The sequence below is a fragment of the Trachypithecus francoisi genome, unplaced genomic scaffold (assembly GCF_009764315.1).
Source record: "Trachypithecus francoisi isolate TF-2019V2 unplaced genomic scaffold, Tfra_2.0 Lachesis_group8, whole genome shotgun sequence".
Lineage (NCBI taxonomy): Eukaryota > Metazoa > Chordata > Mammalia > Primates > Cercopithecidae > Trachypithecus > Trachypithecus francoisi.
In genome coordinates this window covers 109925470-109953150 of record NW_022681473.1, presented here as the reverse complement: position 1 = coordinate 109953150, position 27681 = coordinate 109925470, and the positions used below count along the sequence as shown (strand labels likewise).

Below are 27681 nucleotides of genomic sequence, written 5' to 3'. Positions count from 1 at the left end.
TGAAGGAAAATTACTTACAATCGAGCATGCCAAACCCAGCCCAACTATCAATTAAGTCTGAAGACAGAATTAAAACACTTTAAGACAAGCAAGACCTCACACAGGCCTCCCACATGCATTTTCTCAGGCATTTTCCAGAAAATGTGCTCTACCAAAACATGGGATTAAACTAAAAAGAGAAAAACTGGGACACAGAAAACAGGAGTTCCAACAGGAGATGGAGGTAAAAGTGAATACTGAGGATGATGATAGTGCAATGTCCTAGAAGGCAGTTGTGCCCCAGGTATACAGGGCAACTAGTACAAACCAGAGCAGCAAAATTCAAGAGACAAACACGTGAGAGCTGTTATCACAGTGTCCTTGGCCACTGCATCATCATATTCACCTGACAAGGCTACTGAAGGATGCACTCCACCCAAACAAGGGAGTAAACTAAGAAAAAGCAAAACACAAGATCCAGGAAACAAGGAATCTAAACTGGGAGAAAGGCAAAGAGAATTCTAAGGAGGCCATGAAAATTCCAGCATACCAGGCACACAGGAGGACTACAGAACAATCTGTCCAGAAAGGAGAATCCAAGTTGTTAGAAGGAATATCTCCAAGAGAAAAGCTGAACCTGATACATCCCTGGACATGTTGACCTGTGGAAAGTTATCCTGAGTGGTGACTGAAAGGTAGAAAGCATTGGCAAATGGTACAAAACAACCTAAGCAAACAAATGAAAAAAGCAATTATTAACTTTAGGATATTGTGCCTATTCTATAGTTTTAATTGAATTTTCAAAAGGGCTTTCCCTAAATCCCAGAACCACTCTGCAGAAACACAAGGTACATGGAGACAGGTGATAAAAAATAAAAAGGGGGAGAAAGTCAGGCCAAGGCAAATCATGTCACTTATTCCTGGACAATAAGGGAGGCACCAGAGGGCTTCAATACTGGGGAGGACATGATCGTTCATCAGTATGGGCCTTATCAGAAGAAAAACTGAAAGGGGGAGAAATATGAGGCTGATAAACCAGTTAGGAGAGTTCTACACTAAACAAAGAAGATCCAAGAGCTACAGACAACAACGAGTTTAAATTTGTCCCAGCCCTGCACACAAAAAAGAAAGTACAAAAGCTGAATAGGATATATAAACAGAGCTCTGCTCAATGGATTAGTCAGAATTTGCTAGAGTCTATTAATGTCCTGGTCAAAGTTTTAATAAGAAAAGACAACTTGGAGAGGATAATCAAGTGAGTCAATAAATACGTGGGCCTGGAGGGGAAAGGACAGACACTAAGTTTTGTTTCGTTTTTTACAATTCATTTTAATTTGAGAAGCATTTAGGGGATACTGACTATTTGCCAATTATTGTAGGAGACACAGAGCAGGATTCAAAGTAGTAGATGGCATGATCCCCAAACAGGAAATCCACGTAATGGCTATGGAAGCAAAGATCAACACACATGAAATAATTAGGAAGCAATATAGAGCAGATCCTAGTTAAGAAGCAAAAGGTCAATGGGTAAGTTTAATGAGACTGGAAAAGAGATGGAAATCAGTTAAAGGAATCAGTGAAAGCTCCATAGAGGTGGAACTTGAAAGGAGAATAATGCCCTATTTGTTCAAAGCAGAAATCCCAAACTTTAGTGAACCTAGGAATCATATGGGGATCTCCTGGGCTCCATCCAAAAATTCTCATTCTACGTTTTTTCTAAACACCCCAGGCGATTCCATTAGGGTGGTCTTTGCACCATATTTTGAGAAGTTCTGATGATATTAACACATCAAGGTCTCTTTTGCTATAAAATCCATGCCTCTGTTTGCACTGATGGATGGTGGGTTTCAAGTGATAAGGAAAGGAGGAAGACGAGGTTGAGGGTACAGGAGTTTCTGCTGAGGGCAAAGCCTTGCTGCAGGTGCACAGGCAGGAAAGAAGCAAGTGTGTCTGGAGAAGGAGAGGAACCTAGCTTGGCTGAGGTAAGGAATCCAGGGAGTCAAGGAGGAGTCAGCTCACAGAGGGCCTGGAAAATAGAAATTGTCAAAAATTGAGCTTCTGGACAGGAGAACAAGAGGAAACTCAATATGGCAAAAAGACTCACCCTAGTAAAACCATCATTTTCAGAATGTTTTATAAAAAAACATAGAATCAGAATTTCTGGTTGGAACCCAGGAGATCTCTATATGATTTAGCTTCACTAAAGTTTGGGATTTTGATGTTTTTAAACAAGGAAGCAATGGAATGAACATGGTCACAGAATAAAGGAAACGATCATGCAAAGCATGCAAAAAATTATTTGTTCTCCTACTATAACTGAGTTTGAAGTAGACTCCTGTTTAGGAAAGAAGACAGGATCCTTACCTCTGTTCTGCCTGCAGTTAAGAGCACGCACGAGAAGGGGTTTCAAGGTCTACCCCCGCCTCCAACAACATAGTGACTACAGACCTTCAGCTGCCTCTTTGAGTTTAGCCACTAGATGGCAGTGCTTACCCTTCTTTCAGTTGGACAGGCCAGCCAACTAGCAAGTGGAATTGGGCTCTCTCCCCTGAGAGTTTAATACCCACACAAAAAGTGTCGCATTAATTCCAATTTGTACTTTCCCACTAAGAAGGCAGCAAAGGTGGCACAACCACAGCCTGGGTGGAAATCAGGGTGGCTGGCCTCTTGCAGGAAGGTCAGAGGCCAGTTATAGAGGATGAGATGCTCCCATTCCAATTTCCTATGCGTCTGTGATCCAGGGAGAAATGCTAGAAATCAGCCTTCCCTGGAGGTGCACCATTAGTGACAGGCAACCTGGCCACACAGCGGAGTCCCAGACAGCAGGGCATGAGGCCCGGTTGGGTTTTGCCCAGAGCACACCCCCAGAAGGTCCTTTCCACAACAGCAGGTACCACAGGAGAGGACCTGGGCCAGAACTCACCAAGCGAGGGGCAGGCTTCCTCATCTGAGCCATCTGCACAATCTCGGTACCCGTCGCACACCCAGGTGTCCATCACACAGGTCCCACTGCTGCAGCGGTAGTAATTGGGCAGACACGTGGAGGGCCCAGGAGTCGAGAAGGGAAGAATATGTGAATCTGAGAAAAACACCAAGCAAGGAAACCCAGAACATTAGAAGCAGCTTGATCTTAGACCAAATGTGTCCCAAACCTAGTGCGGATGTCCCAGTTTTAGCTGTACCTGCCGAGGGAGGCCAGTGCCAGGCACAGCTCTGAGCAGTGGCTAATCTAGAAATCATGTATAACAGGTTGTCAGAAAAGGCAATATTCTTTTCCCTTTTGGGGAGTAGATTTCCCTTCCTATATTTGATTTGGGCTAATACTCAGATAAGTTTGCTTTCGCAGGGGCTGGTGGAAGAAACAGGTGGCTGAGGAGGCACAGGGTGGCTAAGAGAATTCCTACTGAGGTGAAGCATTGTTTTCTAGTTAATTCAACCTCAACTACCCCACGACCTGGTTCAGAGATAAGAATGCCAGAAACGAAAGGGGCAAGTCTGCATTCCACATGAGTGCTCCTCAAATGCATGGTGGAGCACACAGGACCTGGGGGCTTATTAGCATATGCAGATTCTGACTCTGTAGGTCTGGGGCGAGGTCAGAGATTCTGCATTGCTAACAAGCTCCAAGGAGATGCAGATGCTACTGGTTGCAAACCACACTGCGAGTAGGAAGGCTCTAGACTTCTCACTCTGCCCTGAAAATACAGCATAAACAGCCTGAAAATAGGAGACACCAACCATACTTATTTCAAAATGAGAAAGAGGAACAGAAAAAATTTGAGTCACTATTCTCACAAAAATATGCCCCCCAAAACACGGAATAAGCCGGGCACATCCTGCATAGCTGGTGGAACTATTCTGGTGTGCCTTGGTTATGAGGCTGACCCAGGACCCTGGGGCCTCTTACCTCCACAATCCTTCTCATCAGTCCAGTCCCCACAGTCGTTCTCCCTGTCGCATTTCCATCTGTTGGGGATGCAGTGGCCATTCTCACACCGGAACTGGAAGTAGCGGGAGCAGTTTGGGGCTTCTGTGGGGTTTTCTGCGGAGATCAACCATGTCATCAGTCGCTTCCCCCGCACCAGTGTGAACACGGGGCTCCAACTCTATGCATCCTCCTCCAGACCCAAGTTCCTGGGCAACCCGCACTTCCCACCCATAGAGAGATAAGGCAGCTTCATGGACCCAGCGGGCAACAAAAAATACACCTACGAACTATACAAAACCCCATCTTCCCAGCCCCTAACCCATGTTCCTCTGATCTATACTATGATATCCTGAGAATCATCACCTGAATTTTAATTTTGACATTTCACTAAAGGAATAAAACAACTACTGATGGTAAGGCAATGGTGACAATAACTATTACACGGTGGCCTGTCACTTTTAGGGGGAGGTCACTCCATAATATTTACCATAATTCCTTATCTACCATCTTCCTTATACATAATGTGGTCTTCCCAACTGCAGAAAGGAAAGGAGATCCAATAAACTTTTCCCTAGCACCTGCTGGGTGCCAGCTGCCCACTTCAAGACTCAGCACCTCGTGTGAGGATTCAGGAACTGACAGCAACTGCTGCTGAGCTAGGGGAAGGTCAAGGCTGCAGTGGGGGTGTCGGTGAGTGTCCCTGCAACTGCAGGCATCACTGTAACTAGAGGATTAGGATGCGAGGAGGCAGATCTGACATCTTACCACAGTTGGCTTCATCAGAATAATCGCCGCAATCATCCATCCCGTCGCATTTCCAAATCAAACTGATGCACACTCCATTCTGACACTGGAAACCGAACTCATCACAAACCTTGTGGAACTCAGGATCTTGGGCTACAGAGGAAACGAACATCCATGAAGTGTGGGAACTTCCAGGCTGAGGGGTCGAAGCAGCAGTGCTGCTCAGAAGCAAGGGGGAGCAGCAGTGAGTCCTGGCAAGGGACTGTCTGGCTAAAACATACCTTGAAAGCAAAAGCCAAACCTAATCTAAACAGAGCACACACTTGGTTAATTAATTCATTCCGTGAATCTTTACCGAATCGTATTATGTGTTGAGTTTATCCCCCCAAAAATCATGTGTTTAAGTTCCAACCTCCAGTCTCTCAGAAACAGGACTGTATTTAGAGATAAGGGCTTGAAAGAGGAAAAGTTAGAATGAGGTGATCTGGGTGGCCCTAATCTAATAGGCCCGGTGTCCTTACAGAAGAGGAAATGTAGACACAGATGTGTACACAGGAAAGACCGCGTGAAGAGCCAGGGAGAAGGCAGCCATCTATGAGGCCAGGGAGAGAGGAGAGGACTCGGAGGAACCCAACCCTGCTGACACCTTGAGCTTGGTCTGCTAGCTTCCAGGCTTGTGAGAAATAAATTTCTGTTGTTTGAGCCACCTGGTCTGTGGTACTTTGCTACAGCAGTCCCAGCAAACAAATACAAGAGCTACTCCAAGGAGGGCACTGTTTTAAGATAGGGCCATAGCAATGCATGAAACAAGCCCCTGCTCCTGTGAAGCTCAAGCAGCAAAATGAATAGACAGGTCCAAAGTGGGGCGAGTTGTGGGAGGACCATCGAGGCAGGGTAACAGGCTGCGGCAGGCTGGGGGTGCCATCTGATACAGCACTGGCAAGGAAGGCCTCTCACTCTCAGCGACCCTTGAGCCAAGACCCTGGCCACTCACCATCCTGCCCTTTATACATACACCCACGACTGAAAAGCAGGATTCCTTAAGCAACAAAGGAAAGTCTTTCTCAGAAAAGGCAAGCTTGGACGCTCAACCTGGACGTGTAAGCTAAATAGAGGTCCAACTCCAGGGTGGCCAAACCCCTCAACACTCATCCAAGACCTGTAAGTTATTAAATAGAGACACAACCCCAGGGTGGCCAAACTCCCGTGCAAGTTCTTTAGTGACCGTGAGTCACCTCCTCTGCCTGCCCCAACTCACAGCATCCCGCAAACGCCGCATCCTCATCGGACCCATCGCGGCACTGGATGATTCCGTCACAGACCATGGAGTGGAACAGGCACTGCTGGCGGTTCTTACACACGAAGTCCATGAAGTGTGTACAGAGGGGCTCTGTAAGGGATCCAGAGTGGGGAAGAGGCCATGAGCACTGTGGCTGGCTGGGCCCTCTAGCCCTGGGCAAGTGCATACGGGTACAGATGTGGCTTCAGGAAGCAACAGTAAAAACCACCATTTATTGAGCACTTGTTTTCTGCCAAGGCTAGCGCTAAAGCACTTGACATAAAGTGCATCATTAAACCCTCAAGACAACATTAGGAGAGATTTTATTGTTGCTAATTCAAAATGAGCAAACAAGGGCAGTAGCGTTAAGTATTTTGCCAAGAGTACACAGCTGATGAAGATGAAGCCAAAAGTGAAATCCAGAGCTGTCTGGCATCAAACCCCCTGATCTCAAGCATGATTAATATGATACTGACTCTCTAATATGGGGGTAGGCAAATTTTTCTGTAAGGAACTAGTCTAATGGAATGTACTGTGTCCCCCCAAAATTTGTATGTTGGAGCTCTGATCCCCAATTTGACTGTATTTGGAGATAGGACCTTTAAAAAGTAATTAAGGTTAAATGAAAACATAAGAATGGGTCCCCAACTCAATAGAATTAATGTCCTTTGAGAAGAGGGAGACACCAGGAATGCCCACACAGAGAAAGGACCATGTGAGGACACAGCAAGGAGACCTTCATACTTGAACTGTAACTGGCTCTCTCCAAGGTTTGCAGCCTGACGGCCTTTGGACTTGAACTATAGCCTTAGAGTGTCCCTGGGTCTCCAGCCTGCTGGCTCACCCAGCAAATGTGGGACTTGCCAGCCTCCAAAATTGCATGAAACAATGCCTTAAAATAAATCTATATATATATACATATGCATATCCTATTGGTCCTATTCTTCTGGAGAACCCCAACTAACCCCAACTAACACAACTAGGAAGCAAGCATTTCAGGGTTTTCAAGTCATACAGCCTCTGTCACAACTGCTCGAGTCCACTGCTACAGCATGACAGCAGCCATATACAATATGTAAACAAATAGTAGTTACTGTATGCCAATCAAACTTCATTTAATAGAGCAGGTTAGGGACTGGATTTTGCCCACAGGCTAGTTGGCCACTCCCTGCACTGATACATTAGCTCTCAATCCGGACTGCACAGAAGAATCACCAGGAGCACCATAAATGTCCCGACACCCCAGTCACACCTACGCTAATTACATCAGAATCTCTGGGGGTAAGGTCCAGGCACCAGAAGGTTTTAAAGCTCCCCAGGTGATTCCCATATATAATCAAGGATAAGCACCAGTGACCCAAGACAATCTTTCTGGGTCTAAAGAAAACTGAAGATAAAAAGGGTTACCTGGCCCAAAAATGCCTACCCACCCCCCACTCCATCCCCAGTGACACTCAGCAACACTAATAAAACCTACCAAGTAGAAATAAGTGGCCGATTCAAAACAACCCGTCAATTAATAGAACATATTTCTTTTTTTGTTGTTGTTTTTTTTTGTTTGTTTTTTATTATACTTTAAGCTCTAGGGTACATGTGCATAACGTGCAGGTTTGTTACATATGTATACTTGTGCCATGTTGGTGTGCTGCACCCATCAACTCGTCAGCACCCATCAATTCATCATTTATATCAGGTATAACTCCCAGTGCAATCCCTTCCCCCTCCCCCCTCCCCATGATAGGCCCCGGTGTGTGATGTTCCCCTTCCCGAGTCCAAGTGATCTCATTGTTCAGTTCCCACCTATGAGTGAGAACATGCGGTGTTTGGTTTTCTGTTCTTGTGGATGCAGCTGGAAATAGAACATATTTCAACTAAACACTACGAACGAATTCACTGAAGTACTAACTAATCCCACCATCGCCCCCAACCCTGCTTCCTTTCTTCCTGCTGTCCTTTAACCAAACCATGTCCCTCTGCCACGATCAGCCTCCAGGAGTCCTAGCCAAGTACTCGGGGATCAACTCAGTTAAAAGCTAACCACAAGCAGGTACTGAGGAAATGAAAGGATTTAGTCCAATATACGCTCTTCACTCACAATCACCAGGCCTGAGTGCGTCCTAGGGGCAAGGAATGAACTCACCGCAGTGCTGTTCATCGGAGCCATCAGAGCAGTCACGCAGACCGTCGCAATGTTTGCTGGATGGGATGCAAGTGCCATTTGGGCAGCGGAATCCATTGCACTTCTTCTCTGAAAGAGAATTCAACAATACAGAAGAATGATGAGGAGGAAACAGGCAGGCACTCACACACAGTGCTGGCCAAAGTACACATTGGTACCACCACTGGGGAGGGCATTTGGCTGTAACTAGCAAAATGACAAATGTATATACACTTTGATCCAGTAATTCTACTTTTGTAGAAATGCATTCTACTTCACAACTGAAAAAAAAAGATGTAAATAAAAGTTTACGACCTTGTACTTAATGTAAGTACAAGGGTTGCATTACAACACTGTTTGTAATAGATTGAAAACTACCCACAAGTGTTGCATTGCAAAACCATGTAATAGATTGAAAACAGTCCATCCACAAGAGACTGTTTAATACATTACTGTACACTGGAACACAGACAGCTATAAAGAGATGCAAGAAGTGCTCTATAAAAATTATGCCTTAAACAGTTCTGTGAAAAAAACAAGGTGCAAAGTTAAACATGATGGGTATGAAATAGGACAATAATACAGAGTATACTTACATTTGTTTATATATGCACAAAAATATTCTGAAAAAATATACAACTTGGTTTCCTATTAGGAAAAAGTGGGAACTGGGCAGGTGATGAGATCAACCTTTAACTCTATACCTTTTAGTATCTTTTCCATTTTGAACATTTCCATTTTGGTAAGTGTGTGTGTATGTGTGTGTGTGTACGTGTGTGTATATATATATACACACACATATATATACATATGTGTGTGTGTGTGTGTGTGTGTGTATATATATATTTTTTTTTTTTTTTTTTTAAGGCAGAGTCTTCCTCTGTCACCCAACCTGGAGTGCAGTGGCATGATCACAGTTCACTGCAGCCTGCCACCTCCTGAGTAGCTGGGACCACAGGCGTGCGCCACTACGCCTGGCTAATTTTTGTATTTTTTGTAGAGATGGGGCCTTGTCATGTTGCCCAGTCTGATCTCAAATTCCTGGGCTCAAGCCATCCTCCCACCTCAGCCTCCTAAAGTGCTGGGATTACAGGCATGAGGTACCACACCTGACCTAAGTATATTTTTTAGAAGAAAAAGAAAAGCTTCAATGAATAGGAAAAGGACAATATGAATCCTGACTATGAAATCCTAGTTTTATAAAGCTCTTTAAATCACTCACCACCTTAATTCTGGAGGAATTCTAAGGCAAAGCTGTTTTGGAGAAAGTTTGCCTAGAAATACTAAGAGCCTGAGGTTTCACAACAGTTCCAGGGGAAATTAAACTAGAACTAAGGTATCTTGATCAGAATCTTTAGTACTAGGTCATCCTTTCTCCTGTGCAAAAAGTTACTGCCAGGCATTGAACTTGAAAAATCAGTTCTGGCCAGGCGCAGTGGCTCATGCCTATAATCCCAGCACTTTGGGAGGCCGAGGTGGGCAGATCACTTGAACCCAGGAGTTTGAGACCAGCCTGGGCCATACGGCAAAAACCTCATCTTTACAAAAAAATACAAAAATTAGCTGGGCGTGGTGGTCCACCCCTGTGGTCCCAGCTACTTAGAAGGCTGAAGTAGGAAGATGGTTTGCGCCCAGGAGGTCAAAGCTGCAGTGAGCCATGATCACATGACTATACTCCAGCCTGGGTGACAGAGTGAGACCCTATCTCCAAAAAAAAAAAAAAGAAAAGAAGGAAAGAAAGAAAATCACTTCTAATGGGGCAGTCATAGATAGCCTTTGCAAACTACGCTCTGTGTAGAATAGCTCCTTGAGGATTAGGTATAAGCATGAAAATGTGTTTTAATCCTGTAAAAAGTAATCATTTCTGGGAAATTAGCCAAAGGATATCAAACAGAAACAGTAAACAGGCACCACTATTTGGAGAAATGGTTAACGTCACTAGGTAGAAAAAGTATTTTAAAAGAGGTATAAATCAAAACTACGTGCGGCAAACACACACATTACATTAGTGGAAGCAACTAAAAACATATAAATCTAGAATCAAGGGAGACTTGGGAAAACACACAATGTATTACTAGTAGAGACACATTTGATGTAATCCCTTGGAAATCCAATCTGTTAACAGACAGACTCAAAAACTGGTCGGAACCTTTCACCTTACAACTCCATACTAAAGAACGCCTCTCAGAAAATATCTCAAGGAAAAATCAGGCCATTTCCAAGGACATGAATAGTGGTACTAGCATAACAGTAGAAATCTAAAAACCTCAAACGCCCAACCAGGAAGCAATCAGGTAAACTAGGTTATGGTCGCATAAAGTGAGTATGCATCTTCCATGCAAATGCTTACTACAGAAAAATAGAGTTGCATAAACATCTTTACTTGAGGAGTAGAACGTATAACATGTAGACAACTAACATCCTCTGCAAATTTGGAACGTTTGGCAAAAGGATAGAGAACCTTAAAAATATTTGGTTTCAAAAAGCATTTTAATTTGTTTAAGTGGCAACATTTTATATAGTTTGTGTGGGGGGCAAACTGCTTGCCTGCAACTCTTAAGACTATATAATATACTCTGATACATCATGTGGCAATACAACATAAAGTAGATGGGCTTATTCCATTTCAGAGGGGCATAGGAGAACAGCATTTCATCCCCTGGCTCGCTGTTGCCTCCCTGCCTGAACAGCAGACACTGGGGAGGCTCAGGGAGGGAGCTAGGGAATTTGCATTTACCACAGTTGACTGGATCCTCATCGGAACCATCCTGGCAGTCCGTATCCCCGTCACATGCCCACCGCTGGGGAATGCAGTGCCCGTTTCGGCACTGGAAGTTGGAGGCCTCACAGGTGTGATAGATGGCTGTAAGAGAGAAGAGAGACACAGTCGCACACCCCTCATCTCCATCCCCAGCCAACTGTCCAAGGGAGTGGGCTGAAAAGAGGTTTGCACAAGATACAGATACGGTCTGAACTGTGGGAGCAGCTGGGTTTCTCCTCGGCTGGGAATTGGGCACTGGGGCTGACCTTGCAGTGGAGGGCAGCTCCCTCAATGGGCTCGAGCCTGTGGATTTATAAACATGACCCAGGCCATTGCCCAGACACAGACGCACACGTTAAAAAATCACTCGCCCTTCACGACAACCTGTGAGGTAAGTATTATTCCCCTTTCACAAATGAGAAACAGGCTTAGAGAGAATAGGAAACTTAGAGATCATTAAGTAGTAACACCAAGGCAGTCCAAGGCCCAAGCCTGTACTTCTACTCTACCCTGGTAGTTTACCTTCTCACCTAAATCCTCTTACTCATCCAGATGCTGAGAAATAAGGAGTGGGAGCCTGTGCTCAGGAGACGGAGTCCTGGACCTGGTGCAGCCACCGTGTGGTGACCTCAAATTCACCAGTCATACAGTGATACCTAAGGGCCCTGCTAAGTTCTGGAAGGCCATACGTTACAATTCTTTTAAAAAAACAAAAAAAAAAAAACAAAAAACGATTTCCAATGTGAAAAACCTCAGGCCAAAGGAAGAATATAAAAGAGTCATCCAAAATCACAAAGAAAGCAGGCCCAAGAACCTGAAATGGTCTTTCTGCAGAGTTAAGAGCAACATCTACCAGCCAATAATATGTGGTGTCCACTATAATCACTAAAAGCAAAAAAGAAGCTAGTGAAACAGAGAATCACTGTTAAAAATGAACAGCCCTCTCCGCACACGTGGGCTGAGGCCACCTGGAAGTCATTTAGAACCATCTCAAAATCTCAGTCAAACACTAGTTCAAATGCATAATATGTGCCTCAAACCCAACCAACACTCCTAACGGTCCTCTCCATCTGATTTCCTCTTCCTCCTCTGAAATAGAAAGCTGTTTGTGTCTGTTCATTGCTGAATGCAAGCCAGGACTGGCCTTGTTTACAACCAGCATAAAATAACAGAACCTAGATAGATGGGCTCTCTGTTAGTTTAACTGTGTGGACAGGATGACTCCACAACAGAAAGAAACAAAACACACAAAAGTGGGTTGCTGAGAGCAAACTAGAGTTTTCTATTCAACTAAGACAGTTGGCAGTAAGCTGCCCAAGGACTGGGGAAATTGGTTTATGATGCCCTCAGGAATTTTACTGCATTTGAAGCTATTTTTTGCAATGGTCAGAAATCCAAAGAACCTGATTTTTCAAACCACTTTAAAACAAGTGGTGGCTCATTATCTATGTCTTCCCATCTCTCCAAAGACTAAGGCTGTATTTGGCAGCATGTATATACAACTGTAAGAAGTTTCAATATTTACAACCTTTGGCACTCAGAATCCATTAAACATCTTTAAAAACTATACTTATTTCTGATGGGAGGAATAAATGTATCATGCATGTTACATGAGTTTCTGCCCCAGTAACAGCCGTGCCTGGAATACTTTTGATTTATTCATGTCACAAGTCTGACAGCCTTTCAAAAAATCCCTCACCAACACCTTGCTCACATTCATAAAACATAAAGTTGCCTAATCTGATTGCCATGCTAATCTAGTTATTATTCAGCCTCTGCATTGCATTTTTAATTGAAAACCATTTCAGAGTGCTAGTGAAGTTTCCAAATGACAATTCTGGGAGGTATAGCTGAGATCTCCTGATTCTATCACAGAAGCTGAGCTCAGAAAGAGTAATCAGTTTGTACAATTTCATTCAAGTGGCCAGGTATGGCTGGAATGCATAACACATTATCTTTTTCTAGATTTTTCTGTCTTCTTAGTAACTTACTAGCTCTGATTTTGAGTGCCCAGTAAATACTGCATGCTTAATACATAATTTTTTTTTTAATTACAAGAATGGAAGACATGGACTTTAATCCAGACTGAAGAATTTAAGGAAGAAAAATAATCCTCTGCATAGTAGGATTCATTGTGACTATAAGAATGGTGAGGTTCATGTGGTAAACAATCATGGAAATCTAATATCAGTTTCTAATATAGGTCAATATCCTACAACTTAATCTTTGACTCAGCAGAACTTTCCTGATTCATCAAACACCTGATTAAAAGCATTAACCAAACATGGGCAGAGTAGAACGGATGAAATAAGTACTATAACAGGGAAAGTACTGCCTTACTTCTTACAAAGCACTGACTATTAAGAAGAGAATGAGGGCCAGGCACGGTGGCTCACACCTGTAATCCCAGCACTTTGGGAGGCCAAGGGGGGTGGATCGATTTGAGGTCAGGAGTTAGAGATCAGCTTGGCCAACATGGTAAAACCCCATCTCTACTAAAAATACAAAAATTAGCCAGGCCTGCTGGTGCACACCTGTAGTCCCAGCTACTCGGGAGGTTGAGGCAGGAGAATCGCTTGAACCTGGGAGACAGAGGATGCAGTGAGCCAAGATCGCACCACTGCACTCTAGCCTGCCTGACAGAATGAGACCCTGTCTCAAAAAAAAAAAAAAAAGAAAGAAAGAAAAAGAAAAAAAAAAGTGTATGAGAAGGGGACCAGGTGCAGTAGCTCATCCCTGTAATCCCAGCACTTTGAGAGGACGAGATAAGAGGATCACTTGCACCCAGGAGTTCAAGACCAGCCTGGGCAATATGGCAAAACCCCATCTCTACAAAACACACAAAAATTAGCCAGGCACGATGGCACATGCCTGTAGTCCCAGCTACTAAAGAGGCGAAGGCGGGAAGATGGATTGTGCCCAGGAGGTCAAGGCTACAGTGAGCTGTCATGGCGCCACCGTCCTCCAGCCTGGGAGACAGAACAAAACCCTGTCTCAAAAAATAAATAAAATAAAATAAAAAGTAAGTGCATAAGGAAAAAAATGACTATCATCACAATTTGAATGACTGTTTCAAATTGCTTCTTGACACAAACAGCTTCTTGAGAGAAGAAAAAGCATAAAGTATAAAAAAAGAACACTGAAAAATAAAGGGCAGATTTGAAAAAGAACCAAACAGAAATTCTAGATACAAAACATATACTCACAGAAATAAAAAAAAAAAAAAATAGCTCAATGTATATGTGAAACAGCAGATTAGAGTTAGCTGAAAAGAGAATTGCTGAACTGGAAGATAAATCTAGCAAAGTTGCTCAGATTCTACATCGTCATAAAGCAACAGCAAATATAAAAACAGGAGGGAAGAGAATAACAGAATGAGGTAGTCCAACGAATGGCTTAGAGTAACTGCTGAAGACAAGACCAGAGAAAGTAACCAACAGGTATAGTTGAAGAGTTAGTAGCTGTAACTTCCCAGAGTTGTCTTTTGAAAAATTCTCAGATCTTAAACAAAGTCTCAAGCAGGCTAAGTAAAACTAATTCCACACCTAGGTAGGTGAAACTAAGAGCAATATAACCTAAAGGTAATTAGAAAGAAAAGAATGTCTGTTATTGTTTGAACAGACGACTAAGAGCAGAATTCAAATCAACACAAAAGAAGCCAGGAAGAAATGGAAGAATTCTGTGAAAATACGGAAAATTACTAAAAACCTAGAAACCCAGACTCATCTGAATTCAAGATTGAGGATTAAAGATACGTCTATCCTAACAAAACCTTAAGAGTGTGCCACTCATAGACTCCTGCTGCAAAACCCCTGAAGGATGTGCGTTGGTGGGAGACATTAGCAACAAGACACAGGTAGCTGGTAATAGCTGTGTGCCTATGCAGAAGAATGGTTATTAAAAAAAAGTAACAATGAAGTTTAGGATTTTTCAATATAAAACTAAAACACTAAATATTTAGTGTTTAAAATACTAGGTATTTTAATACTGGAACTGTAGGCAGAGATTTGGATCAAATTCTCAAGTCCCCATATATCTAGGAGAGAGGAAAGATGTTAAGAATATACATAAAATGACTACAGGTAATTGTCCTTAAAAAAACACACACACACAGAAATCAGATGTATACATTTAAAAACAATAGCGGTGGGTTGAGGGGAATAAAGAAAACAGCCCCATGGAAAGTAAAAGTGGGGAAAAGCAAAGCAAAGAGGACACCCAGCAGAGTACACATCCAAGCTGATGCCAACAGGAGCTCAGTGACCCTGACATCTTTCTTTTGGCACTGTACCAGCTTAATTTAGTAGGTCTGAAAATGAGGTGTCATGCCACACATCACCATGAGCTCACATCTGACCTCCAACTCTTTGGAGATAACAGAGAAGGTGGATCATCCTTGAAAGGTTTGGAAGAACAGCCCTTGAAACAAGGGTGCAGTCGAGCAGCAAGGACTCTTAAGTTTTGTCCAGTTTGCCTTGCCGGAAGAAAATCAGAGAAAAAAACCAGGAGTTTATACAAGCTTGCCTACAGAAATGAAGTTATCAATTCATTCTGTAAGACCGGCACATACTGCTGAAACACAAATTCGAGTAAGGCAGTTGTGTTAACAAGATGTTCAATCATACTGCAATTTACAAACTGCAGTGTCCAAGTGCACCCTCCTAATCTATCAACTAATTATCCATCCAAACCCGAAGCTTCCAAACCGCATTCATGTGTTTCCTGTGCCAATGGCAGCTCCCTTATGGGCCTCGGTTCTTCCTCCTTCTGCAGGCTTATATACAGAGAGAAGCATTTTCCTGCAGTCTTTGCAGAAGCAGAGGTGAAGACACAGAGGCTGCACCAGAAAGAATATGGGTGGACTTCACAAGCGAACAGGATTTGGTAATATTACAGAATATCCTGTGTGACGTATAAGGCATTTGAAGAGATCCATTCACTTCCTTAAGGCCATTATGAGGTCACCTCTAAACTAAAACGAATGGAGGGAAGCAGTTGCGCAAAATTACTCAATCCACAAAGGTTCTCTCAGCACGTACTCTATTATGTGCTGGGCACTGCAGAGAATACAAAAGAGTAAAAGAAGAGGTCATCTCTCTCCTTGGGGAAGCAAGTCTAAGCCAGGCATAATGCACAGTTATTTATCCTTAGGTTTGAGATATAACAGATGTACCTTCTTTGTATTTGCTTTTACCAATTAATAGGCGTACTTTGAGCCACCAGATGCCGGGCAGTGTAGGAAGTGCTGGGATACTCTGGGGGCAGAGGAGGTTAAGGCATGAGATTTAAAAGTCCAATAACTCACAAGATTAATGACTGGCTTCAGATAATTGAGAAGCTGACTCAACAATGAATTGCACAATGACGTCTGAATTATCCGAGTGTAAAAACAGATCTGTCCTTACCATAAAATGTTTAAATGAAACATCTTTATTTCCCTAGTCCAAAATCACTAGAGGAGTTCAAGACACAACTGAATAACAGCTTCTCAAGGAGGCTGCAGAGCAAATTTACTCAATGAGTCATAAAACCTGTTTTTTATTCCTTAATTTTTGTTTTATTTGACAAATTATAATGGCGTACAAAGTGATGATTATAAAATGGAATTTGTTTTCATTTCTCCACAAACTTCCCAACTCCTTGCACTACCTACTGCCCATCACCCCCAGTCTGCCCTGCCCCGTCATAATGTATATGGCCACCATTCATCCACTCATCATAAAAATAATGTAATGAACGTAAGTGAACCCAACAAAAGAATTAGAACATTACCCCTACCTTATAGCACCTAGCACTTGCCTTGTATTCATGTTGTTTCCATCTTTACCTTTAATAAAATCTTAGCCAATTTTGGGTACAAACACGGTTTACATTTTCATTGTCTGGGGAACTCCCTGATGCTCCATTTAAAAAACATGAACTAGTTCAGTGCTTACTCAAAGTATGTACCCCAGCCGAGGGGCTGGTCTGAAAACTGTTTAACACTGGTCCTGAATAAATAAGAAGCTTGAGCCAGAACATAAATCAATGATATCACTCAAAGAACACTGTTTAGTCAGTTGCAAGCAGGGTGTTGATTTACGTTCTAGCACAGGCTCCTTATCTCATCACAGACCAGCTCTTTGAGAAGCATGAAACTCGTTGATTTCTAAGGTCCAAGCTAATTCTCAGAGCCTAGATCTTCCGATCGTTTAAAGCTATAATGGTAACCACTGCATGAACAGATCAGTGCTGTCAACTGAGTCCAGGAAGTACTGACCGGTACAGTTGGCTTCGTCAGACCAGTCCCTGCAGTCGTTGTCCCCGTCACACACCCAGGAGGAGCGGATGCACATGCCAGAACTGCAATTGTACTCGTCACTCCGGCACTGGTGCATTTCTGCAGGTGAGACCACAAACAGAGAGGTGAGGATAAAAGCTTGTTCAGCATTTTGTCTCTGGTGTGAAAGCTCTCATAAAAGACGGAGATGGACCCATGATCACCAATGATCCATAGAGACCATGAACGAAGAGACTTTTACCAGGGACATAAGGTCATTTAGCAGCTTTCGGTCAGTGTGCCGCAAATGGGTTACAGGGTGCCGCAAGTGGCTGAGATTCTGAGATCCTCAGACCCTTAGAGCTGCTTGCCACTTGAGAGCATCCTGTCCATTCATCCCAGTGCTCTCCACATATATTATTGTCTATGCTTGCTATGATGGAAAGAGGTTAGGAAGCAGTGACAGAGGGGGCCAGGGAGTAGAACTTTCAAGAAACAGAGGACTCTTACAGACACAGCCTGTGGTTTGAGAAAAGGAGCACCAAGAGGTCTGCATGCGCTGATCACCGTGAGATGCTCAGTCAGAGAGAGTAAAATCAGTGCCGAGCTCCCAAAACGGAGGAAACGTAACTCGGGACTTTCTGTGGGCAGAGCTCCAGGGACGTGGGAGGATGCGCTGTCTCTAGAAGGGTGGGGGCCTAGTACGAACCAACCAGTAGAGCTTGACCAAGAAGGGGAAGGAGGCTGCCCTGGCAACAGCCTTCAAAGGTCCTGGGGAGATCATGAAGACAGAATGCTATAGACTGAGCCTATACACAAGAGCAATTTATTTCTCTCGGTTCTGGAGGCTACGAAAATTCAAATGTTTATACTTCATATGTTGAAACTTCAAATTCGTTATGTTGAAACTTAATCACCAATGTGGTATTACTAAGAGATGGGGCCTTTGTGAGGTAATTAAGTCACGGCGGGGGGGGAGCCCTCACGAAGGGTTTAGTGTCCTTATGAAAGAGGTGGGAGGGAGCTGTTCACTCCTTCTGCCACGCTTGTGTACAAAGAGAAGCATTTCCCTGCAGTCCTTCCAGAAGCAGAGGTGCCATCTGACAACGCAGTGAAGGTACCATCTATGAGGAACAGGCCCTCACTAGACAAAAAGTCTGCTGGCACCTCAATCTTGGACCTCCCAGTCTCCAGTACTGTGAGAAACAAAATACTACTGTTTATAAATTACCTACACTAAGTATTTTGTTATCGTAGCCCAAACAGACTATGGCATAGAACTTTCGCATGGAGTTTACAGAGCCTCAGAAAACAGGAGCAGCTAAGCGTGGGGCCCAAGGCAGCCATCTCAGTCATTCTCCCCGAGAGGCTTGTTGATGGCAAAGCTGGTCAATCAGATATTTATGAGGAAGAGTTTGGAAACTTATGAAGAGGACGTGCATCAGAGGATGGGGCTAACTGGGACGCTGGGATGAATTCAGGACAAACTAGTAAGAATGGGACATGAACAGAGGATCCAGGGGGCTCAAACTGTTTCACAGTCAAACATGTGCCCCGTACGTGAGCTCGATGATACCAGAAAGAGGGAACCATGTGGAGTTTCCTTCTTACTAGGGCAAAACTAGCCGCACATTTCAACCTTCTAAGAGTGCTGGGAAAGGAATGGCAGGGATGAAGGGAAAATAGTTGCACATTCCAAGGACATGTTTTCAGGCACTTGAAGAAGGAGAACTGGGAATTTTTTTAAAAACCTTCCAAGAGCCAGGCTAGGGGTATTATCTATGTGGAAGTGGCCTAGGCTGTGCTCTACTGGTTAAATTGTGTTGAGATGATTTACAAGCTGCCCTAGCTCCCCTCATTTCAGCCGCTGTGAGTCAAACCACCTGCTCATAATCAAGAAGGCTGTGTTCATGTGCACAAGCACAGCGTGGCTGGACCTGCCCCCATGGACAGGGAGAGAGGGCCGAGTAGGGCCTGGCCAACTCATCACCATGTCTGGGTCAGCGTCTGGCCTCTGCTCTCACTTCCCTCTCATGCCTCAATCTGGAACACCATGCTGATTGCATAATGTCTCCTTTGGTGGTCAGCAACTATGAGTCTGGGACCGAGGACTGTTAACTAAGATGGGTCTCATGAAACTGACACGGAGGTACTGTGCAACAGAAATAGTGGAGGATTAGAAAACAGGAGACATGGATTCCAGTTCCCCATTCTGACACAAACTAATTGTGTTACCTTGAATAAGCCCCCTGACCTTGACAGACCTCAGTCACTTCAGAAAGTAGAAATTAAAAGGATTGGACCAGAGAATCTCTATCATTCCTTGGAATTGTAACCCACTGTTTTTCTAAATATAAAAAATGTCCATTCAGAAAACAGATGCTCACTCAATGCCTATACCATCTGCTGACTTCTAATAATAACAGAGTTGAATGAATTAAATTGGTTAAAAAAAAAGAACAGTTCACAGAGGTGCAGATTTGTGTCTTCAGCAGGCTAATCTCACACTCACTCAGACATGTGGGCCAAGCCTGTAGAGCTGTTAATAACTCCCTGAATTCATTCAGAAATTTACTTCCTTATCATCACCTTTTGTCCTTGTAGCACCTCTCCAAGGCAAAGCAGGGTCCATTTCTCCATTTTTCAGATTAGAAAACAAAGGCTAATCTATGAGTAAGTGACAGGAGTGAGTCTCGGCTCCATCTTTTCTGACCATGAATCATGAGGGTTCGGTTCTGCTGGAGACGCTTGATCCAGAGACCCTAGATTCCCATTCACTTTGGATCCAGTGTCTCCAGCAGAACTGAATCCTCATGAAAAGCAGAAAACAAGCTCTTTAAGAATGGAAGAGAGAAATGACTCAACCCCATCATGTGGATGGAGAAAGCCATTCAGCTAGAATATCATAAATCCTGAGATGGTGATCAGAAAACCAGTACACACCAGTACAGCCCTGTGAGGGAGCACGATGACCCCCTCTCCAGAGCAGGGTTTCAGGATGTGGTGTCCCCTTACCACAATGACTTTCATCACTGTTGTCTCCACAGTCGTCCTCCAGGTCACATTTATAGGAGAGTGGGATACAAGTCCCAGACTCCTGGCAACGAAACTGGGTGTCCAGGTCACAGATGGTGGTAGCTAAAATGGGAGAGAAAGACGATATACTCCTTAGGTACAATTAACTTCCCACAAATGTAAACATCCTATTGGAAAACCAATTAAAAAATAGAAGAAAGCAGATATTAATTGTAGCAACACAAATTAAACCTAGACTTACAGAAGAAATAAATTGCATGAGAGCCTGAAATTTACAACCAAGAGAGATAAGGGCATATCTTTCTGTGGACAGCTTCCAGATTGGAATAGGACTAGGAAAAGTGAGAAGCTGTCATCTGTTGGGGAGAGAGAGTGACAGGCTAGATTACCTCCTAAGATCCTTTCAGACGCAAAAAGTGTCCTCCTAAATAAGTGGCAGAAATACCTTTATCTACAAAACTACCTTTAGAGCTCAATTTCACCCAAGAAGTTAGCACTTCACTGGACAGATGGTAAAGGCAGCATGGAGGTAGAATTCCACCATAGGAACACAGGCTCTGTCTGCAGTCGGTCAAGACTGGGCATCAAATCCTGGCTCTACCTCTTCCTGGGGAAATTAATGTTAATCTCCCTATGGCTCAGTTTTTGCAACAGTAACATTGGGTAAGATAAATGTCCAAGTGTTTGAGATCACAGTCAGAGAGACCAGATTTGTTCTTTTGTTTTTTGAGATGGAGTCTTACTCTGTTGCCCAGGCAGGAGTACAGTGGTGCAATCTCGGCTCACTACAACCTCCACCTCCCAGGTTCAAGTGTTTCTCCTGCCTCAGCCTCCCAAGTAGCTGGGATTACAGGCACCCACCACCAGCCCCAGTTAATTTTTGTATTTTTAGTGCAGACGGGGTTTCATCACATTGGCCAGGCTGGTCTCGAACTCCTGGCCTCAAGTGATCTGCCTGCATCGGCCTCCCAAAGTGCTGGGATTACAGGCATGAGCCACCGGGCCCAGCCAGAAAGACTAGATTTGAATTGAATCTGCTACCTACAACTTACTTAATCTACCTTTACCTGGTAGTATTATTATGAAGACAAATCAGGGAACAAGTTTGGAACCAGAGCCTATTAAATAGGATGTAAATATAATGGGCTCTAAACAAATGTCACTTTTCTTCCTCATCATTCCTCATGTCCTTCTGGCGTTAGAATGGATATAGAATTAGATTTTTCTTCCTCTCCTAAGTAGATATTTCCTGTGCTTAAGCACAGTCCCTGGCACCCCGTGAAACACCCTCCAGGAAAGGCAAGGGGAAGGCAGGCTGCTCTCAGGAGCAGTGAAAGGCTGACCCAGGAGGTAAAATGTGGCAGAACAGAATCCTGGCACGGGGGAGGGGTTGTCGTGCATGAAATGCCAAATAGCAATGCTGCCGTTAGATATCCTGGCAGCTCTTATTTGAGGCTCCATTTCTTCTCTGTAATTGAGCTCGTAGTGGGAGGCAGGGGATGAATGCAAAATGACAAGACTGCAGGGATTCACATCAAAACCCTGAGTGCCTGACAGCCACCCAGCTGGAGGAATCTGTGTAAGAGGGAGGGAAACCCACTGACAACACCCTCCTGCATCCCTGTGTCCCCCTCCTCCACTGCTCCCTGGCAGCTGGCGGGGTGCCTCACTCAACTCCCCACATGGCAGTACTCAGTCACGGCGGTCCCTCTTCTGCAGCCCTGTTTAGAAACAGGGAACCTCTCTCCTCCACACGCAACCTCCCTGATGAGGGAGACACGTGTGCAGGCACAGATAAGCCCCTCTCTCCATTCCCAGGCTCTGAGTTTTAAATCCTTCTGGTTCCTCCTCTCCACACCTCAGCTCCATCTGAGGTGTGTAGATCTGAGCCAGGTGAACTAGGGAGATGACAGAACAGAAAGCAGGTCTCAGGGTCTCTGGAAAGTGAATCCCAGTTGACATTCACACCAAGCTGGGAGGAGGGCAGGGCCAGCTCCATACTTCATGCATAACTGTGCAGTTTGCAACAGAGCTCAGGGGCTGGGTGGGAGGAAGCCACTGGGGGCAGCAGGTGCCTCCCAAATGATGTAGGTCTTCATTCCTCTCAAAACTCGGAGCCAATACAAGATTCAGCCTGTCCATTTAGTAGAAACCAAGCCCAAGGGCACAAGGAGGAATGCTGTGCCGCCTGCGTCCCTCACTTGGATGTGAGGTCATCTGGTTTGTATCTCACTGCTTCCACTGTGCCTAATTATGTCTGGGCAATTTCCTTGCAACTTGTTAATTCTAAGAAGTATCTTCTATCCCACCCAGATATGTAATAAACTCCTTTCCGTTATCTGCTTCAATGCTGTTAATAAGCATTAATGTTTTTAAAGAGCTTTGGCTATTCCCTCACAAATATCACACCTTCCTGCAACTCTGGTAGACAGAGAAAGCTTTATAGGCCTTATTTTTTGCAGAAAAGACAGAGAGAGGCTAGTGCTTTCCCAAATCTGCCATTCAGCAAATAAGCTCTTCTCCCTCGGTGTGAAAGGCATCCTCTGAAGCCAAGGGAAAACGATTAAGGAAGGGCTTTGTAAATAACCCTCTATCAGTCAAAAGGGGGAGTCTATAGGATTGCAGGGCCCAGATGTGTTTAATGAGCTGGATATTTCTCAAGTTGCTTTCTGGGTGAAGTGGCAGGGGAGCCAGGCCCAGGCCCCATGGATGACTGGCTAAATGAGTATCTAGAGCTGCCCATTAATCTGTTCTTACAGTACAAATGGGTAAATGAGCCCCTGGGCTGCCAAAGGTAAAATATTTAAAAGAGAAGCTTCTGACTTGGTTCCTGCTTCCGGTCTCTCTCCATCAAACGCATTCTGCCGAGTCACTCTTTATCCTTCCAAAGATGAACTTTTATCACATCACATCAGTGGTTCCCAACTGCTTCTCCCATAAAGTCCACAAAGCCCTTGCTGCCCTAGGCCCCACCCATTCATCCAGCTTCACCTTGGCCCCTGTGCCCATGCCCATTCCCCATAACTCAAACCAGTTTCCCGACCACGCCAGCTTCCCCACATGCTGCTCTCTTGCCTGTGAATTGATTCCCTCCACCTCTGCTTGACTCACCCCAGACACTCTCCAGAGCTCTTTGCTCTGGCCTGCCCAAGCTTGCTTTGGGTACCCATCCTACATGCACATGACACTTCCCCATCGCAGTGCCTATCGCTCTACTACAACTGCCTATTCTTCTGACTCCTACTTCAGACTGAACTCCGTTTCCACCTTGATTGGCAATATATATGCAGGCCCAGTACACAGCCTGGAACACAGGGTGTATAGCAACTGCTCGTTGAGTGAATGTATGACTAACAAAAGGGCAAATCATCTCCTTATAAGATAATGTCGAAGTTATTAGAAATTAAGTGAAAAAAAGACAGTGAAAATTTGTGGTTCATAAACTATCTGCTACTTGTGGTTGTTTGGTTTTCTTTAACTACTGCTAACCACAGTCTCGTACTTTAGAAGTCAGACCTTAAAAATTATACAGCTCAAAGATGACATTTACATGGCAGGTACACCAATGGCCCCACACTGTAGGCCAAGCTATGCATTACTAACCAATGAAAACGATCTCTCTTGAGCCTGGTAGGTAGCCAGCGTCGACTAACTGGAGTAAATACTCATTTCCCATCCCTAAAAAGGCTGAATATTGAACTTCCAAATCAAAGAATATCACGTGTTTACTCACCCAAGTCACCAGTTTTATTACAGAGCCACAGCCAAGACTAGAGCCCAGATTGCCCAATCAGTTCAGTTTCAGCCATGTGATGTTTATTTATAAACCTCTTGTAATGAGTGGTACTTCTGGGGTGGTTAAAAACATATTATGTATATAATATTAATCCTATATATCTAATATCTAACTGTATGTGGAAATACGTTTTCTCTGTCATCCAAGCCCCATCCACTTAGATGGGCATCACCAATCATGCGTGGCCCTCACCCTAGACCTTAGGCCCTCAGCCTGGGAAGAGCCAACCAGGCTTCTGAGTAATGGCAAAAGCTTCATGTCCAAGCCAGAAGACTCACGGCAGTTTCTCTCATCGCTCATGTCTCCACAGTCATTGTCAAAGTCACACCACCAGATGCTGTTGATACAGTTCCCGTTGCTGCAGCGATACTGGTTGCGGAGACAGGTGTTCTCTACCCGTCAGAGTGCGGCAGGGGAGGAAATGAAACCAATATTATTCTCACTGCTGGACCACAGGACTTTCTCTCTGGAGTTTCCCTTTCTTTAGTAACATGATGGTAAAGGGGGAGGAGGAACGCCAAGCACACATGTATACAGGGAAGGAAACGTCCCATACTAGCCTCTTGCTTTCCTCTTTTTGTTAAAATCAAAGGAGAGAAGGCTTGCTGGCAGAAATGCTTAGGAAGGATAACCAAGACACCAACTGAGTCTATTGGGTGGTGAATAGAGTACATCAACATTATAAAATACTAATTACACACAGAACTCCTTAATGGACTGTGTCTACACAGTATTAAAACATACAGATTCAACATATCTACAGGTATGTTTATATCTTTATAGTTATATATATCCATATATATTCTATCTATCAAGCAAATGAGTTACGAAGATTTTCTCAATACTCTGAGACTTTTTTCTGTCCCATGACTACTTTAAAGCAAGCGATTAAAATTCCTTACAGAAAAAAATGTATTGTTTGGCAAACTGCATCGAGGACACGTGATGACTGGTCTCTTATGTGGATAATCAAAGGCATTCTAATGGGAAATATGGAGTGGCTTTCTTCCCCTTCTCTTGGAATTTAGTGTTGATTTTATTTCTTTCCAAACACTTTTTTTTTTTTTTTTTTTTTTTTTTTTGAGACGGAGTCTCGCTCTGTCGCCCAGGCTGGAGTGCTGTGGCCGGATCTCAGCTCACTGCAAGCTCCGCCTCCCGGGTTCACGCCATTCTCCTGCCTCAGCCTCCCGAGGAGCTGGGACTACAGGCGCCCGCCACCTCGCCCGGCTAGTTTTTTGTATTTTTAGTAGAGATGGGGTTTCACCGTGTTAGCCAAGATGGTCTCGATCTCCTGACCTCGTGATCCGCCCGTCTCGGCCTCCCAAAGTGCTGGGATTACAGGCTTGAGCCACCGCGCCCAGCCCTTTCCAAACACTTTTAAGATTGTACCCACAGCCTGAAAGAAAGTCTCTTGTTTCTAAGAAAGAAAGGCTCATCTTTTTTCTGTTTATATTTCTTAAGGAAGATTGACTAAAAGGCTCGTATTGTGTGTTTCATTGCCTTGGACTTGGGCTGCTATGAGAAGCAGGGTTAGGATTACAAAGCACATAGAGTAGGCACGGTGGCTCATGCCTGTGATGCCAGCTCCTTGAGAGGCAGAGGAGGGAGGATCCCTGGAGCCTAGACGTTCAAGACCGGGCTGAGCAACAAAGTGAGACCTCATCCCTGTAAAAGAAATTAGCTGGACTTGTGCCAGTAGTCCTAGCTTCATGGGAAGCTGAGACAGGAGGATCCCTTAAGCCCAGGAGTTTGAGTTGAGGCTGCAGTGAGCCGTGAATGTGCCAGCCTGGGCAATACAGCAAGACCCTGTCTCTTTCCTGTCTCTTTAAAATGTTTAAAAAAAAAAAAAAGGCAAATAGAATCACAGATAAGGAAAAGCAGAAATTCGGGCCATCAATCCATGTACTTCATGGCAAGGTGCCCTTGCAGTGCTTCACCTCACTCACAGAAACATGAAGCTGGAGGGTAGGGAAGTGGTGAGGGTAAAAATTACACAGGAAGGAAAAATTTTTAAATTTCAGAGGAAAGAAATTTTAAATCTCTATATTCAAATTCAGAGGGGGAGTGGGCGTCAGGCTGCTATTGCCACTTGGTCACAGCATGAAAGTCTAGACTCAAAGCGCTTTGCAAACATTGCTCTGAAAGTTCAGGACACGCTGGGCTAGGCTATGGTGAGAGGATGGACAACTGTTAGGTGAGAGTAAGTCAACACGGAAGGAGTCACCCTGGTTATTTTTCCCAGTCAGGTTGGTCCAACTTATGCAAAACAGGAGAAGGTAAGAAACCTGGATGTCAGGGATGGGTGAGGAGAGGAAGAAGCAAAAGAATAAAAAGGGAGACCCTGAAGAAAGCCTGTGCCATCTGACATGAAACCAAAAACCACAGCTACTCCTTAGAAAGGTACAGCGTAGGCCTGTTCTGAATGAGGCCTGAAGGGTCTCTTTGACCCTTACCAGGCCTTAGAACCCAAACCAGTATTCTTGTAAGTATCTGGTAGGTTTGATTTTTACCTTGGACTTTTTCCAATAACCCAAAAAGGTTAGGAAATAGAGAGCTATCCTTCCCACCCCTGGAGGGGGAGCAGGAAACAAAGGAAGGATGATGACAGGCAAAAAAGAAAAAGGGAAGTACCTTCTTTGACACAGGTATGGTTCTTGAGCTGATAGCCCTGAGGGCAGTCACACATCAGGTCCCCTGATGGAAGCACACTGCTGGACACACCCTCTGGACACCTGCAGCTTCTACTATTGTTGGCCTTGGGCAGGCACAGCAGGCTGCACGGCCTGGGCACACAGGCATTGCTTCCTGGAGGGGAGACAAACAGCAGCAGACAGGTTAATACACACCACGAGGGAGGTACCGAATACATGAAGAAGACCCACTGTAACCGCCTCGTCTTACGGAAAAGACAGCGGGAAGCTCTAAAGGGTCAAGTGGCAAGCTTTGGGGAGCCTACTGTGCTGAAAACTTCTGCTCAGTATAACCAGTGACTTGCATCCTGTCTTCAGCCAGATCAGACTGCCCCAGAGCCAAGCCAGGCAGCAGTGTTCCTCCTGGGAATTTGGAATTGGGTTACTGAAAAACAAGAAAGCAACCAAGGAACTGCAGCCAGGGAAAGGGTCATAGAGTATGGGTATTGAAGTGGCACATGGCAAGCCAAAACTGTGTGGAAGTCATAACTCTGGTATGCAGATAAGCTCAGTCTGCAGACGGTCAGGAGACTCAAAGAGACTTACGGAGGTGCCAGGCACGGCAGCATGCACCTGTAGCCCCAGCTACTCAGGAGGCTGAGGCAGGAGGATCGCTCAAGCCTGGGAGCTCGAATCCAGCCTGGGCAATATAGCAAGATCCTATCCCTTAAAAAATTTTTTTTTAATTTAAAAAAGAATCAGAATGTCTTTGGATTTCTCAATCACAACACTGGTGGCTATAGTATAGTTGAACACTGCCTTGAAAATTCTGAATACATTGTTTCTTTAAAAAGAAAGAGACTTATGGAGAGAAGAGGCCTAACCAGAGGGAAAGAGAAAGAACAGCACCAGTCCCCATGAGGCTCTCCTAGACTTCCATCTTTGGGCTCCTTTATTCATTCCATAAAACCATTCACTTGAGCTAGCTCGGGTGGGTTTCTGCTCCTTAGGGCTCCGAAGGCCATAATTAAAACATATACCTGATTAATGGTGAGCCCAGGACAAAAATCCAGGCCTCCCCTTCTCAATTCCTTTGTGCCAGAGTGCAGCT

The 27681-nt window shown here is 44.4% G+C and overlaps 1 protein-coding gene across 2 annotated transcripts in view; it reads right to left on the bottom strand.

Moving 5' to 3' along the window:
• SORL1 (sortilin related receptor 1) overlaps positions 1-27681 on the bottom strand; it is a 185752-nt gene that overhangs the window by 38693 nt on the left and 119378 nt on the right. The window contains exons 22-31 of one of the 2 annotated variants that reach the window (XM_033208099.1): positions 26572-26745; positions 24219-24332; positions 20124-20246; positions 17109-17228; positions 10826-10951; positions 8071-8178; positions 5910-6041; positions 4673-4804; positions 3887-4021; positions 2903-3058 (exon numbers count right to left, since the gene is read on the bottom strand). In XM_033208099.1, the coding sequence (XP_033063990.1) occupies positions 2903-3058; positions 3887-4021; positions 4673-4804; positions 5910-6041; positions 8071-8178; positions 10826-10951; positions 17109-17228; positions 20124-20246; positions 24219-24332; positions 26572-26745 (1320 nt within the window). The remainder of the gene's footprint in view (positions 1-2902; positions 3059-3886; positions 4022-4672; positions 4805-5909; positions 6042-8070; positions 8179-10825; positions 10952-17108; positions 17229-20123; positions 20247-24218; positions 24333-26571; positions 26746-27681) is intronic. The other variant, XM_033208100.1, reaches the window with a different exon arrangement.